Source organism: Nansenia antarctica (genome assembly GCF_963989245.1).
Source record: "Nansenia antarctica genome assembly, chromosome: 2".
NCBI lineage: Eukaryota > Metazoa > Chordata > Actinopteri > Argentiniformes > Microstomatidae > Nansenia > Nansenia antarctica.
In genome coordinates, this window is record NC_137675.1 from 662,872 (window position 1) to 677,171 (window position 14,300).

At 50.8% G+C, this 14,300-nt stretch overlaps 1 protein-coding gene across 1 annotated transcript in view; it reads left to right on the plus strand.

Annotated features, from left to right (window-relative positions):
* Positions 1–13,851, plus strand: part of fam151a (family with sequence similarity 151 member A) — a gene marked incomplete at its 3' end in the record, with an annotated part of 15,488 nt that extends 1,637 nt beyond the window's left edge. Inside the window, exons 2-8 of the mRNA XM_080524676.1 lie at positions 2,167–2,316; positions 7,295–7,508; positions 7,637–7,861; positions 8,812–8,948; positions 11,529–11,660; positions 12,603–12,854; positions 13,463–13,851. Coding sequence (XP_080380802.1) covers positions 2,167–2,316; positions 7,295–7,508; positions 7,637–7,861; positions 8,812–8,948; positions 11,529–11,660; positions 12,603–12,854; positions 13,463–13,851 — 1,499 coding nt within the window. The remainder of the gene's footprint in view (positions 1–2,166; positions 2,317–7,294; positions 7,509–7,636; positions 7,862–8,811; positions 8,949–11,528; positions 11,661–12,602; positions 12,855–13,462) is intronic.
* Positions 13,852–14,300: the final 449 nt, after the last annotated feature.

Genomic DNA, 14,300 nt, shown 5'->3' on the forward strand with positions numbered 1-14,300 from the left:
CCAGAGCAGACCAGACCAGACCCAGACCAGAGCAGACCAGACCAGACCCAGACCAGACCCAGAGCAGACCCAGACCAGACCAGACCAGACCCAGACCAGACCCAGACCAGACCAGACCCAGACCAGACCAGACCCAGACCAGACCAGACCAGACCAGACCCAGACCAGACCAGACCAGACCCAGACCAGACCAGACCCAGACCAGACTAGACCAGACCCAGACCCGACCAGACCAGACCAGACCAGGCCAGACCAGACCAGACCAGACCCAGACCAGACCCAGACCCGACCAGACCAGACCAGACCAGACCCAGACCCAGACCAGACCCAGACCAGACCAGACCCAGACCCGAACCAGACCCAGACCAGACCCAGACCAGACCCAGACCAGACCCAGACCCAGACTAGACCCAGGCCAGACCCAGACCAGACCCAGACCAGACCCGAACCAGACCCAGACCAGACCAGACCAGACCCAGACCAGACCAGACCAGACCCAGACCAGAACAGACCCAGACCAGACCCAGAGCAGACCCAGACCAGACCCAGACCAGACCAGACCAGACCCAGACCAGACCCAGACCCAGACCAGACCAGACCAGACCCAGACCAGACCCAGACCAGACCAGACCAGACCAGACCCAGACCAGACCCAGACCAGACCCAGACCAGACCAGACCCAGACCAGACCAGACCAGACGCAGACCCAGACCCAGACCAGACTAGACCAGACCCAGACCCGACCAGACCAGACCAGACCCAGACCAGACCAGACCCAGACCAGACCCAGACCCGACCAGACCAGACCAGACCCAGACCAGACCAGACCAGACCAGACCCAGACCCGAACCAGACCCAGACCAGACGAGGCCAGACCAGACCCAGACCAGACCCAGACCAGACCAGACCCAGACTAGACCCAGGCCAGACCCAGACCAGACCCAGACCCAGACCAGACCCGAACCAGACCCAGACCCAGACCAGACCAGACCAGACCAGACCAGACCAGACCCAGACCAGACCCGACCAGACCCAGACCCAGACCCGAACCAGACCCAGACCAGACCCAGACCAGACCAGACCCAGACCAGACCAGACCAGACCCAGACCAGACCAGACCAGACCAGACCCAGACCAGACCAGACCCAGACCCAGACCCAGACCTGACCAGACCAGACCCAGACAAGACCAGACCCAGACCCAGACCAGACCCAGACCCGACCAGACCAGACCCGACCAGACCAGACCCGACCCAGACCCGACCCGAACCAGACCAGACCAGACCCAGACCAGACCAGACCCGAACCAGACCCAGACCAGACCAGGCCAGACCCAGGCCAGACCCAGACCAGACCCAGACCAGACCCAGACCCAGACCCAGACTAGACCCAGGCCAGACCCAGACCAGACCCAGACCCGACCAGACCAGACCCAGACCAGACCAGACCAGACACAGACCAGACTAGACCAGACCCAGACCCAGACCCAGACCAGACCAGACCAGACCAGACCCAGACCAGACCAGACCCAGACCCAGACCCAGACCAGACCCAGACCAGACCAGACCCAGACCAGACCCAGACCAGACTAGACCCAGACCCAGACCCAGACCCAGACCCAGACCAGACCAGACCAGACCCAGACCAGACCAGACCAGACCCAGACCAGACCAGACCAGACCAGACCAGACCAGACCCAGACCAGACCAGACCAGACCCAGACCAGACCAGGCCAGACCCAGACCAGACCCAGACCCAGACCAGACTAGACCCAGACCAGACTAGACCCAGACCCAGACCCAGACCCAGACCAGACTAGACCCAGACCCAGACCCAGACCAGACCAGACCAGACCCAGACCAGACCAGACCAGACCCAGACCAGACCAGACCAGACCAGACCAGACCAGACCCAGACCAGACCAGACCAGACCCAGACCAGACCAGGCCAGACCCAGACCAGACCCAGACCCAGACCAGACTAGACCCAGACCCAGACCCAGACCCAGACTAGACCCAGGCCAGACCCAGACCCAGATCAGACCCAGACCAGACCCAGGCCAGACCCAGACCAATATCAAGACAATGTTACACAGATCAGATTTGTTCCCCCCCTCCCTCCCTCCCTCCCCCCCCCCCCTCCCTCCCTCCCTCCCCCTCCCCCCCAGGTTCCATCATGGTGCTGGAGGCTGATGTCACGGTGCAGGGTCTGGGCACAGCCAATGAGACGACCCTGCCCATCATGGCCCATCCCCCCGCCGTCTACAGTGACAACACCCTGGACCAATGGCTGGACGCCGTGCTGCGCTCCAACAAAGGTCCCTTTCCTCCTTTTACATCACTGTCCTTTTTCCTTTACATGTTAAAACACTAGAACAGCCGTGTCTATTGGCGCTTTTCCATTGACCGGCTTGGCTCGGCACGCTTTTGAAAAGTTCCATATAGGAATCGTTCTCCACGAAACAGGAACGAACCGGGACTGTAGGAGGAGTTACGTGTCATAAGATTCAGCGGGGGGAAATGCGATAAGAATTATGTCAAAATGCAGCACTATCGTGCACAGATCAGCCTTACAACATGTAACGTTAAGTGCCTGTTACTTGCCGCTTTCAGTTCTAGTAGACTAGACATGTGTTAAAGCCCCGATTCTATTTTTATTTCTCCTGACACGTTGAGCACTGTGCTTTTTTTTGTTGGTGAACTACCGTAATAAGCCGGAAAAAAAGTAAAGGAGTTAAAAAAAAAAAAAAAAGTGCAAAAAGTGCAACTTCTCTGCTTTCAGAAACTGTTTGAATTTTTTAGATTGAGCATATAGTTCATGAATTAGGATAGTTTGAAGGAACGCTGTAAAATCCTGTCTGCGCCGACAGCTCCGGTTTCGGAGCAAGACGCGAATCTATCGGCAATAGTCAAATACATGCTCACATCCAGTCATCCGCTCACAGCTCTCCATCAAAAATGGCACATCCATCAATAATATTACATAATAATAACTGCTCTGATTAGATTGCTTAGATTGTTTAATACATCAACAGGGGGAAAGCGAGATGAACTCGCGAGTATCATGCTTCCTCCATTGAACGGAAAGTCCTATCTATCCCATTCAAATTGTTTTAGTCTTCCCCCTTTCCACCAGTGGTGTGCCGTCAGGGCCAGCAAGGCCTTCTCTGCTGGCCTAAACATCATCAGAATCTACATTTTATTTTAATATATTTTTTCCACAAATATGTATTAATGATTCCCCATAGTCTATTCTCTTCATTTCATAGCTTTCCTCTTGGTTGCGCTGCTTCCAGTCTCCGATTGAGATTTGGAGGGCTGGCCTTTATGTTAGAGCTTTTATCCAATCAAAATGTGTTGCCAGGGGGCTCCAAAATCTGCCCGCCTGCACAATAAACCGTGCCGCGGATACGACCTGTAACTTAACGTTGAGCGAGAAAACCTGTGGCGTTCCTAGTGGAAACCTGCGTAGATTTCGAGTTGGTGAGCAATAGCAACAACGGCGCCTGCTGTAAGGCTCAATGATGTCAGCACCCAGCATGTCTTTTGATTGGATACGCACTATTGATACGCACTATTGATATTCACTATTGAGATGCGTAACTATGCCGGTAGATGTGGGATTTTTGAACACCTTTGGGGACACGCGAGTGGATTTACAGCTCAACGAACAAGTGTCACCCTTTCGTTGACTGATCGATAATACTGATCGATTGTGTCCTGTTTTTGGGTAAACAATAACTTTCATTTAGGGGACACGATGAAAGCCAGATTTACATTACCACCTGTCCACAAACAAAGTGTTTACTGGGACGTCAGGCAAAATACAAAACGACCTGATTTTTGCTATTGCTGAAGTGATGGGAGAAGAGATCAAAATGGAGATTAAAAAGGCACCCTTTGTCGCTATTATGGTGGACGAGACGACAGACGTGGGTAATGTAGCGATCTTAAATATGTTAGTTTAACACTCTTCATTGTAAATGCGGATTTATTTATTAAAAATGCTTCGGAAATATTAATATAACTCTGTTGTACTTGTCTGACTATGTTAAGGTGATGCAACGCCCGGTTATACTGTGTTTCTGTCTAGTTTCTAGAGCCATGGCGTCATAACGATGGTATTAAGAGGTAGAATAATTCAGGTAGGAATGTGTCGGACATCACTGAAGGCCTAGGTGTGAAATGCACCGCCCGCCACTGCTTTCCACTGGTAATAAGGAATTGGCAAGAATAGATCGATATAAATAGATCAACATAATGCAGCACTATCATGCACAGATCAGCCTTAAAACATGTAACGTTAGATATATAACGGAGGGATGTATTTCTACGGAAAGGCTGACTGACGCGGGGCTCATACAATCTCCGCGTTAGTTATAGATACGAGTGCTCCGGTGTCTTGCTGGTAGTCAAATATATTTATTTATATATACAGCATATGGATGTAACGTGCCTGTTACCTGCTGCTTTCAGTTCTAGTAGTTTAGATCTCGCAACCAGGGAAACGCCAACATGTGTTAAAGGGAGCAAGATGCGAATCTACCGGCATTTGACTGCCGCTGGACTGAGGAACAGCATAGGCACAGAAAAACGCCATAATAGCGATTTTTTGTTATGCTTGTTGTAAATAAAAGTTCTATGATGCATTGAAATGACATTAAACTAAGATAATACGATGGTTATCATAATTATTCTAATCTTTATTAATAAGTTATTACAGAAACAGTAAGTGACATTTTCCGAGAGCGAAATCTGTTGTGGTATTTAAAGATGGCGGTTAGCGAAGAAATCTATGAACATGGGGTCGACCCGGGTCGGCCCTGTAGTGGAAAAGCGCCATATGGTACCTAATATAAGAGTTTAACACTAGAACAGCCGTGTCTATGTTACCTACTATAAGAGTTTAACACTAGAACAGCCGTGTCTATGTTACCTACTATAAGAGTTTAACACTAGAACAGCCGTGTCTATGTTACCTACTATAAGAGTTTAACACTATAACAGCCGTGTCTATGTTACCTACTATAAGAGTTTAACACTAGAACAGCCGTGTCTATGGTACCTACTATAAGAGTTTAACACTAGAACAGCCGTGTCTATGTTACCTACTATAAGAGTTTAACACTAGAACAGCCGTGTGTGTGTGTTACCTACTATAAGAGTTTAACACTAGAACAGCCGTGTGTGTGTTACCTACTATAAGAGTTTAACACTAGAACAGCCGTGTCTATGTTACCTACTATAAGAGTTTAACACTAGAACAGCCGTGTCTATGTTACCTACTATAAGAGTTAAACACTAGAACAGCCATGTCTATGTTACCTACTATAAGAGTTTAACACTAGAACAGCCGTGTCTATGTTACCTACTATAACAGTTTAACACTAGAACAGCCGTGCCTGTTTACCTACTATAAGAGTTTAACACTAGAACAGCCCTGTCTATGTTACCTACTATAAGAGTTTAACACTAGAACAGCCATGTCTATGTTACCTACTATAAGAGTTTAACACTAGAACAGCCGTGTGTGTGTTACCTACTATAAGAGTTTAACACTAGAACAGCCGTGTCTATGTTACCTACTATAAGAGTTTAACACTAGAACAGCCATGTCTATGTTACCTACTATAAGAGTTTAACACTAGAACAGCCGTGTCTATGTTACCTACTATAAGAGTTTAACACTAGAACAGCCGTGTGTGTGTTACCTACTATAAGAGTTTAACACTAGAACAGCCGTGTCTGTGTTACCTACTATAAGAGTTTAACACTAGAACAGCCGTGTCTATGTTACCTACTATAAGAGTTTAACACTAGAACAGCCGTGTCTATGTTACCTACTATAAGAGTTTAACACTAGAACAGCCGTGTCTATGTTACCTACTATAAGAGTTTAACACTAGAACAGCCGTGTCTATGTTACCTACTATAAGAGTTTAACACTAGAACAGCCGTGTCTATGTTACCTACTATAAGAGTTTAACACTAGAACAGCCGTGTCTGTGTTACCTACTATAAGAGTTTAACACTAGAACAGCCGTGTCTATGTTACCTACTATAAGAGTTTAACACTAGAACAGCCGTGTCTATGTTACCTACTATAAGAGTTTAACACTAGAACAGCCGTGTCTATGTTACCTACTATAAGAGTTTAACACTAGAACAGCCGTGTCTGTGTTACCTACTATAAGAGTTTAACACTAGAACAGCCGTGTCTATGGTACCTACTATAAGAGTTTAACACTAGAACAGCCGTGTCTATGGTACCTACTATAAGAGCCGCCTCGGGGGTCAAATGTCCATAGTCTTTACAATGGGAAGCTGCTACTTACACACAACGACCACTAGTTGTCCGCTTGTAAATTATCCTGCCTCCTACACAGAAAAACAGCAAAATATCTTCATACTAGCTTATCCTGATGTGATTTAGAAAATGTAAGGATACTGGGTGGTAGAACGCACATATTTAGGACAAATCATGAAAGGAGGGTCCTGAAATTTGATCGAGTGCAAAGATATAACCTTTTTTAGACAGTCTCCCTGGAGTAACTGAGGGTTAGACAGTCTCCCTGGAGTAACTTAGGGTAGACAGTCTCCCTGGAGTAACTGAGGGTTAGACAGTCACCCTGGAGTAACTTAGGGTTAGACAGTCTCCCTGGAGTAACTAGTGGTGGTGTTCCCAGGTCTTACTCAAGGACAAACTAGTGGTGGTGTTCCCAGGTCTTACTCAAGGACACACTAGTGGTGGTGTTCCCAGGTCTTACTCAAGGACACACTAGTGGTGGTGTTCCCAGGTCTTACTCAAGGACACACTAGTGGTGGTGTTCCCAGGTCTTACTCAAGGACACACTAGTGGTGGTGTTCCCAGGTCTTACTCAAGGACTTACTAGTGGTGGTGTTCCCAGGTCTTACTCAAGGACACACTAGTGGTGGTGTTCCCAGGTCTTACTCAAGGACACACTAGTGGTGGTGTTCCCAGGTCTTACTCAAGGACACACTAGTGGTGGTGTTCCCAGGTGGTGGTGTTCTCAGGTCTTACTCAAGGACACACTAGTGGTGGTGTTCCCAGGTCTTACTCAAGGACACAGGTATAACTCTGTGCTGCCCCCTGCAGGTGTAAAGCTGTACTGCAGGTATAACTCTGCGCTGCCCCCTGCAGGTGTAAAGTTGTACTGCAGGTATAACTCTGTGCTGCCCCCCCAGGTGTAAAGCTGTACTGCAGGTATAACTCTGTGCTGCCCCCTGCAGGTGTAAAGCTGTACTGCAGGTATAACTCTGTGCTGCCCCCTGCAGGTGTGAAGCTGGACTTTAAGAGCCTGAAGGCGGTGGTTCCGTCCCTGCAGCGGCTGAGGCAGAGGAACCAGACCAGCGGGCTGGACCGGCCCGTCTGGCTGAACGCCGACGTTCTCCACGGGCCCGGGGTGCCGGGGTTCTACCCCGTCATCAACGGCTCCGAGTACGTACAGGGTTCTACAGGGTTCTACAGGGTTCTACAGGGTTGTAGAAGGTACAGGGTTCTAGTTCAAGTGTGTGTGTGTGTGTGTGTGTGTGTGCGTGTGTGTGTGTGTGTGTGCGTGCGTGCGTGTTCGTGTGCGTGTGTGTGTGTGTTCGTGTGCGTGCGTGTGTGTGTGTCAGGTTCCTGGAGGCGGTGCAGCAGGTGTTCCCCCAGGTGACTCTGTCCCCAGGCTGGGCGGTGCTGCACGTTCCTCTGTTCCCAGACGTGACGTACACCCAGGCCATGGTCAGCAGCATGTACCAGCTGGTCCGCCCCGCCGCCCAGCGCCTCACCTTCCCCATCATGGCCGTCATGGCCAGGAAGGGCTGGCCGCACATCAGCTGGCTGCTCAGCCAGGTCCCCAGGTAACCGTGACAACCGCCTTTCGGCCAGTTGGTCGCCTAGGTAACCGTTACTATCACTAGGCCACTAGGCCAGTCTCCTAGGTAACTGTTACTATCACTCTAGGCCAGTCTCCTAGGTAACTGTTACTATCACTCTAGGCCAGTCTCCTAGGTAACTGTTACTATCACTAGGCCAGTCTCCTAGGTAACTGTTACTATCACTCTAGGCCAGTCTCCTAGGTAACTGTTACTATCACTCTAGGCCAGTCTCCTAGGTAACTGTTACTATCACTAGGCCAGTCTCCTAGGTAACTGTTACTATCACTCTAGGCCAGTCTCCTAGGTAACTGTTACTATCACTCTAGGCCAGTCTCCTAGGTAACTGTTACTATCACGAGGCCAGTCGCCTAGGTAACTGTTACTATCACTCTAGGCCAGTCTCCTAGGTAACTGTTACTATCACTCTAGGCCAGTCTCCTAGGTAACTGTTACTATCACGAGGCCAGTCGCCTAGGTAACTGTTACTATCACTCTAGGCCAGTCGTCTAGTGTGTTGTTAAGTCACATGGTCAGGGAAAACTCCTGGCCCAAAGAAAACACAATATAGTCTACAGTAGCCTTCAGTATCTCCAGTAACCTGGATCTCCAGTCAGGTTTCCTTCTTATGTCTGTGTGTTGTAATGCTCTGCTGTCTGTCCTGTCTGTCTGTCCTGTCCTTTCCTGTGCTGTCTGTCTGCCTTTCCTGTCCTGTCTGTCTGCCTGCCTGCCTTTCCTGTCCTGTCCTGTCCTGTCCTGCCTGCCTGCCTTTCCTGTCCTGTCCTGTCCTGCCTCCCTCCCTCCCTGCCTCCCTCCCTGTCTCCCTCCCTGCCTCCCTGTCTGTCTGCCTCCCTCCCTGCCTCCCTGTCTGTCTGCCTCCCTCCCTGCCTCCCTCCCTGCCTCCCTCCCTCCCTGCCTCCCTCCCTGTCTGCCAGCGCCAGCCTCACCCTGTGGCAGGGGGCGGTGGACCCCAGCCTGGAGGATCTTCTGTTCGTCAGGGACAACACCAACCCCCGCCGGGTCTACTACGACATCTACGAGCCCGTCCTGTCCCAGTTCAAAGAGGCCGCAAGTAAGAGAGACCTCCCAGTAAACAAAGAGTCCAAAAGACGTCCTCAGGGAAGCCGGAATGTGGGTTCAGATGACGTCTTTCTAGGACGTCCAGATTACATCTTTCTAGGACATCTTAAGACGATTCTGTAGTCCATAAGACGTCCTAAAGACGTCATCTGAACCCACATTCCGGCTTCCCTGAGGACGTCTTTGTTTACTGGGTTCTGACCCTTGACCTCCTTCTGACTCTCTGACCTCCACCTCTATCCACCCACAATGCACCTCTTCTTTCTGTTTCCCTCCCATTCCAAATTTTCCTCCCAAATGATGTGCTCTATGGGTGAATCCCAATTCACCACTCCGGCTCCGTTTTCACCCCTACGGCTCTGTTTTGCGCGTTCCTGTGTAGCCGTAGTGGCGTCCCAATTCATTACTCATTTAGGGTTAGGGATAGGGTTAGGGTTTTCCATGGCTCCATTTGGAGCAAATCTTGACCCTCGTTCGATTCGGAGCCATGAGACTCCCTTCCGGCATGCATTGCGAAACATCTACAGAAATTTTATTTTCGCTCTCCTAATACGGAAGCGAGCCTGAAATGTCATTTACTTTTTCTGGAATTACTTGCAATTAAAGACTTGAAGAATTATGATAACCATCGTATTATCTTAGTTTAATGTCATTTCAATGCATTATAGACCTTTTCTTTACAACAAGCATAACAAAAAAAGATCGCTATTATGCCGATATTGTGCCTAGCGCCCCATGGAAGCGTCAAGCACAGCCTTCCCATAAGGAGCGCAATTCACATCGAGATGTACATTCCTGTTTAGAAATAAAAGATTACCTGTGGCGTTTGACAGCGGATGATGATAGACATATTTAATGTGTTATCTATCTATCTATCTAACGTTAGGCTGATGTGTGCATGATAGACGCGCATGACCTATTTCCATGTTTTATTTACAGCTATGGCACGTATTAAACCAAAACAACCCGCAATCCTATCCGAGCAGTTGTTATTATGTAATATTATATGTATTAGTACTATATACAGTATGTGCCATTTTTGATGGAGGGCAGTGAGTGGGAGACTCATCAAGGACATGTAGTTAACTAATGCACTGGACAGCGGCTGTTTCTCCAGCGTTCCTGTCACATCGGATTTCGTAACGTCATAAAATTAAATCTGTAAGTCATGCATTTTTCCATGTTTCCCTTTGATGGCATATGACGCCGTAAATTTAACTAAAGTTCAGCCTCGAAGTTGTTGCACTGTTGTCCTAAATCAAGCAGGGTTGGGCCGTGTTAGTACCTGGATGGGAGACCGCCTGGGAATACGCGGTGCTGTAAGCTTTTCGTTCCTCCGCGTTACCGAGGAGAGGCGCGTGCAGCGGCTGAGGAGAGTGTACTCTTTCCGGATAGACATTTATGCATGCTCTCTGGGTTCGAAACATAACTTCCCGGGGTGCCAGCGGGTTGGTTGATGGCTCAAAATGACCGTATAGCGATGGTGGAGTGAGCTAAGCAGTATTGTGTTTTTACCACCTTCCTAGCCGGTGTTATTAATGGACAAAGACGGTGCCCGGGGCACACTCTTTGCGGGTTAATAACATCGCTTTACCGGGGCTTACGGTGAAAATGTGTCCGGACAGGGGAGAGGGGCGGGATCGTAAATCACTTTGAATGGAGTCGATTGGAGACCCCCATCGATGTCGGCACTGCTCGGAGTGAATTTAAGCACTTGACGCATGTTGAACTCCTGGTTCATTGAGTTTACTCCCGGTTCACTTCTCGGGGTGGCACCACGGTGGTTCAGGGCTCAAAATGACCGTATACCGATGGTGAAGTTAGCAAAGTAGTATTGTGTTTGTACCACCTTCATAGCCGGTGTTATTCACGGACAAACACGGTGCCCGGAGGCACCCTTTGCGGGTTAATAGCTGTGGTTTACCGTGGGTTAGGATAACAATTAAAACGTGTCCGGATAGGGGAGAGGACAGGGAATCTGAAACCATTTGAATGGTGTCGATACGACACTCCTATCACGATCGACACAGCTAGGAGCGAAATCCCGAAATCCCGGGTAGAACTTGTCTCTCCCCCATGATAATGAAGCATTATTCTTTTTTATTTGATGACTTGTTTGATCGATTGATAGCGTTCAAGTTCATTCAAGTTGTGAATGAATCGCGAGCGTCAATGCTTTTCTACGATACTACGTGTAATGTCACTTGGACATAGAATAATAAGACACTTGAGTCTGGGTTCAACAAAGGTATAACCAGTTTACTTTGGTTCTCTCGACACCTGTCAGTCACAGTACTGGTATATCATGAACTCTCTCTTAGGCTCATGCGCTGTCCTGACTATGAATTAACCCATTCATTACACTACGGATGACGTATTAGTCGTGAAGGGTTGTCCCATTTCCCCCGGGGAACCACTACGGCTATGGCTCCAAAACGAGTGACTCCAAAACGAGTGACTCCAAAACGAGCCGAAGTGGTAGAAAAGAGAATCGGGATTGGGCCTAAGTGTGTGTGTGTGTGTGTGTGTGTGCGTGCATGTGTGCGTGTGCATGTGTGTGTGTGTGTTCCAGAGCAGAGAGGGCGTCCCAGGATGTTCTACCCAGGAGGAGACCTCCTGGACTATTTCCAGCCAATCAGAGACGGTCTGGAGGTCCGCTGGACCGCGGTTACCAACACAACCTCCCTCAGGACCGCACTCACAGGTCTGAACCCTTTGGTATAGAGGGAGAACAGTAAGGGCCCTAGGATAGAGCCCCGAGGGACCCCAGTGGTATAGAGGGAGAACAGTAAGGGTCCTAGGACAGAGCCCTGAGGGACCCCAGTGGTATAGAGGGAGAACAGTAAGGGCCCTAGGACAGAGCCCTGAGGGACCCCAGTGGTATAGAGGGAGAACAGTAAGGGCCCTAGGACAGAGCCCTGAGGGACCCCAGTGGTATAGAGGGAGAACAGTAAGGGCCCTAGGACAGAGCCCCGAGGGACCCCAGTGGTATAGAGGGAGAACAGTAAGGGCCCTAGGACAGAGCCCTGGGGGACCCCGGTGGTATAGAGGGAGAACAGTAAGGGCCCTAGGACAGAGCCCTGAGGGACCCCAGTGGTGAGGGTCATCGGCAGACAGGGAGGAAGGAGGAAGGGGAGGAGGTGGGTTAAGGAGTGTGGTGAACAGTTTCCTCGGAGTAGAGGCAGAAGAATGTATTTTGGAATGAGAGTAGGACGCTTTAGCAGCTGAAGCAGAGGAGGCGTAGTTGGAGAGGAGAGAGTGATAGAGGTTAAGGTCATCAGGGAGGCTTTTTTTTCTCCATCTCCTCTCTAATGCCAAGGCTAACACTACCACTTAACACTACCGCTAACACTACCGTTCAACACTTAATCAGCCATGAGGGGTCATGGGTCACTCGATCAAATTTCAGGTCCCTCCTTTCATGACTTTTCCTAGATATGTGCGTTCTACCACCCAGTATCCTTACATGTTCTAAATCACATCAGGATAAGCTAGTATAAAGATATTTTGCAGTTTTTCTGTGTAGGAGGCAGGCTAATTTACAAGACGGTCAACTAGTGGTCGTTGTGTGTAAGTAGCAGGTTAGCATTGTAAAGAGGGGGTCATTTGACATTTGTCCCTGACTGGGTCACGTGTTCTGTTGCAGAGGTGCATGCTGGGATGCTGGAGGTGCGCCTGGGCTCTGAGGCAGACCTGCGGCTGCTGCAGGAGTGTGTGGACCTCACCTGGGCGTCGCCCCGCGACTGGGGGCTGCACCTTCGCGTCCTGGACCCCGCCCTGCTAAGCCCCGCCCTCCTGCTGCTAAGCTCCGCCCACCAGGCCGGACGGCTGCACCGACCCGTCTGGCTCAACATGGCGCTGTCCCACGGGCGGTTCAGGACTGAGGGGTTCATACCAGGTAGGGAGGGGGGGGGGGCACTGAGGGGTTCATACCAGGTAGGGGGGGGGTCATACCAGGTAGGGGGGGGCATACCAGGTAACATGAAAGTGTGAAAGTTCTGTCACAAAACGCTGTTACGTTTCCTCACACATGGTTAAGTGGATACGGACCCTTGGCCTTTCCTAGTGGAGATACGGTCCTGCATCATTAGACACCACTGCTACAGGAGAACTGAGAGTCAAACGTTTCGCCAAATGAATCATTTGAGTGAATCATGACTGAGTGAGTGAACCATGCCCCCTCTCCTCCCTGATTCCTCCCCCCTTCCTTCCCCTCCTCTCCCTCTTCCTCCCCTCCTCCTCCCCCTCCTCTTCTCCTCTCCCCCCCCTTCCCCTCTCCCTCCTCCCCTCCCCTCCTCTTCTCCTCTCCCCCCCCCTCCCCTCTCCCTCCTCCCCTCCCCTCCTCCTCCCCCCCTCCCCTCCTCCCCCCCCTCCCCCCTCTCCCCCCATCCTCTCCCATCCTCCCCCCATCCCCTTCCCTCCTCCCCCCCCTCCCCCCTCTCCCCCCATCCTCCCCCCTCCTCTCCTCCCCCCTCCTCTCCTCCCCTCCCCCCCTCCCCCCTCCAGGTGAGGAGTTCCTGGCGGTGGTGAACCAGCTGTTCCCCTACGTGACCCTGGCGCCCAGCTGGCCCCCCCCCAGCCTGGGGGGGCGTGGCTACACCCCCCCCCTGGTGGAGGACATGGTGAGGCTGCTGGAGGGGGCGTGGCAGCAGGTGTCCCTGCAGCTGGGGGCGGGGCCTCTGGGGAGGTCAGGGGTGGAGGGGAGGCGGAGCCTGCTGGAGGAGGTGGAGCCTCGGTACTCTCTGACGCTGGAACAGGGGGAGGGGGAGGGGATGGAGGAGGGGGAGGAGTTCCAGAACCTCATGGCGTTCCGTTTGGGGAACAGAGAGAGGCGGTTCTACTGTAACCATGACGACTACAGAGCTAAGATGGCCGCCTCTTTAAATTTAAGTTAAAAACCTTCATGTTTTGCAGCAGTTATGATCAAACACTTCTATCAGTGTCTTTTATCCATTAACTATTGTCTTATTGAATGTTTTATCTATCCAGTGTTTCCCCTACCATTGCCTTGGGGGGGCGGGCCGCCCTCCCAACGGAACCCCCCGCCCCCCCAAGAAAGAGGAATTATTACGGACGTAGACACCAAACATCTGACAAGAAGGCTAAAATATCCGTGTTTTTTAAACGCACCCAACCCGAATCTGGCGAGTGGCAAGCCCATAGGCTCGTTGGTAACGTTAGTCCGCCGTAGTCTCGCATAGCCAGCGCTGGAGAATAATACAAGATTTGGCGCAAGTGTGCGCGCGAGACGCGAGAGTTTTTGCCGGCTGTGATGTCTGCAGATTGAAAGTAAGCAAGTTGAGTGCCCCGCGGTGGCGCAGCGGTCTAAGCATTAGCCTCTAGT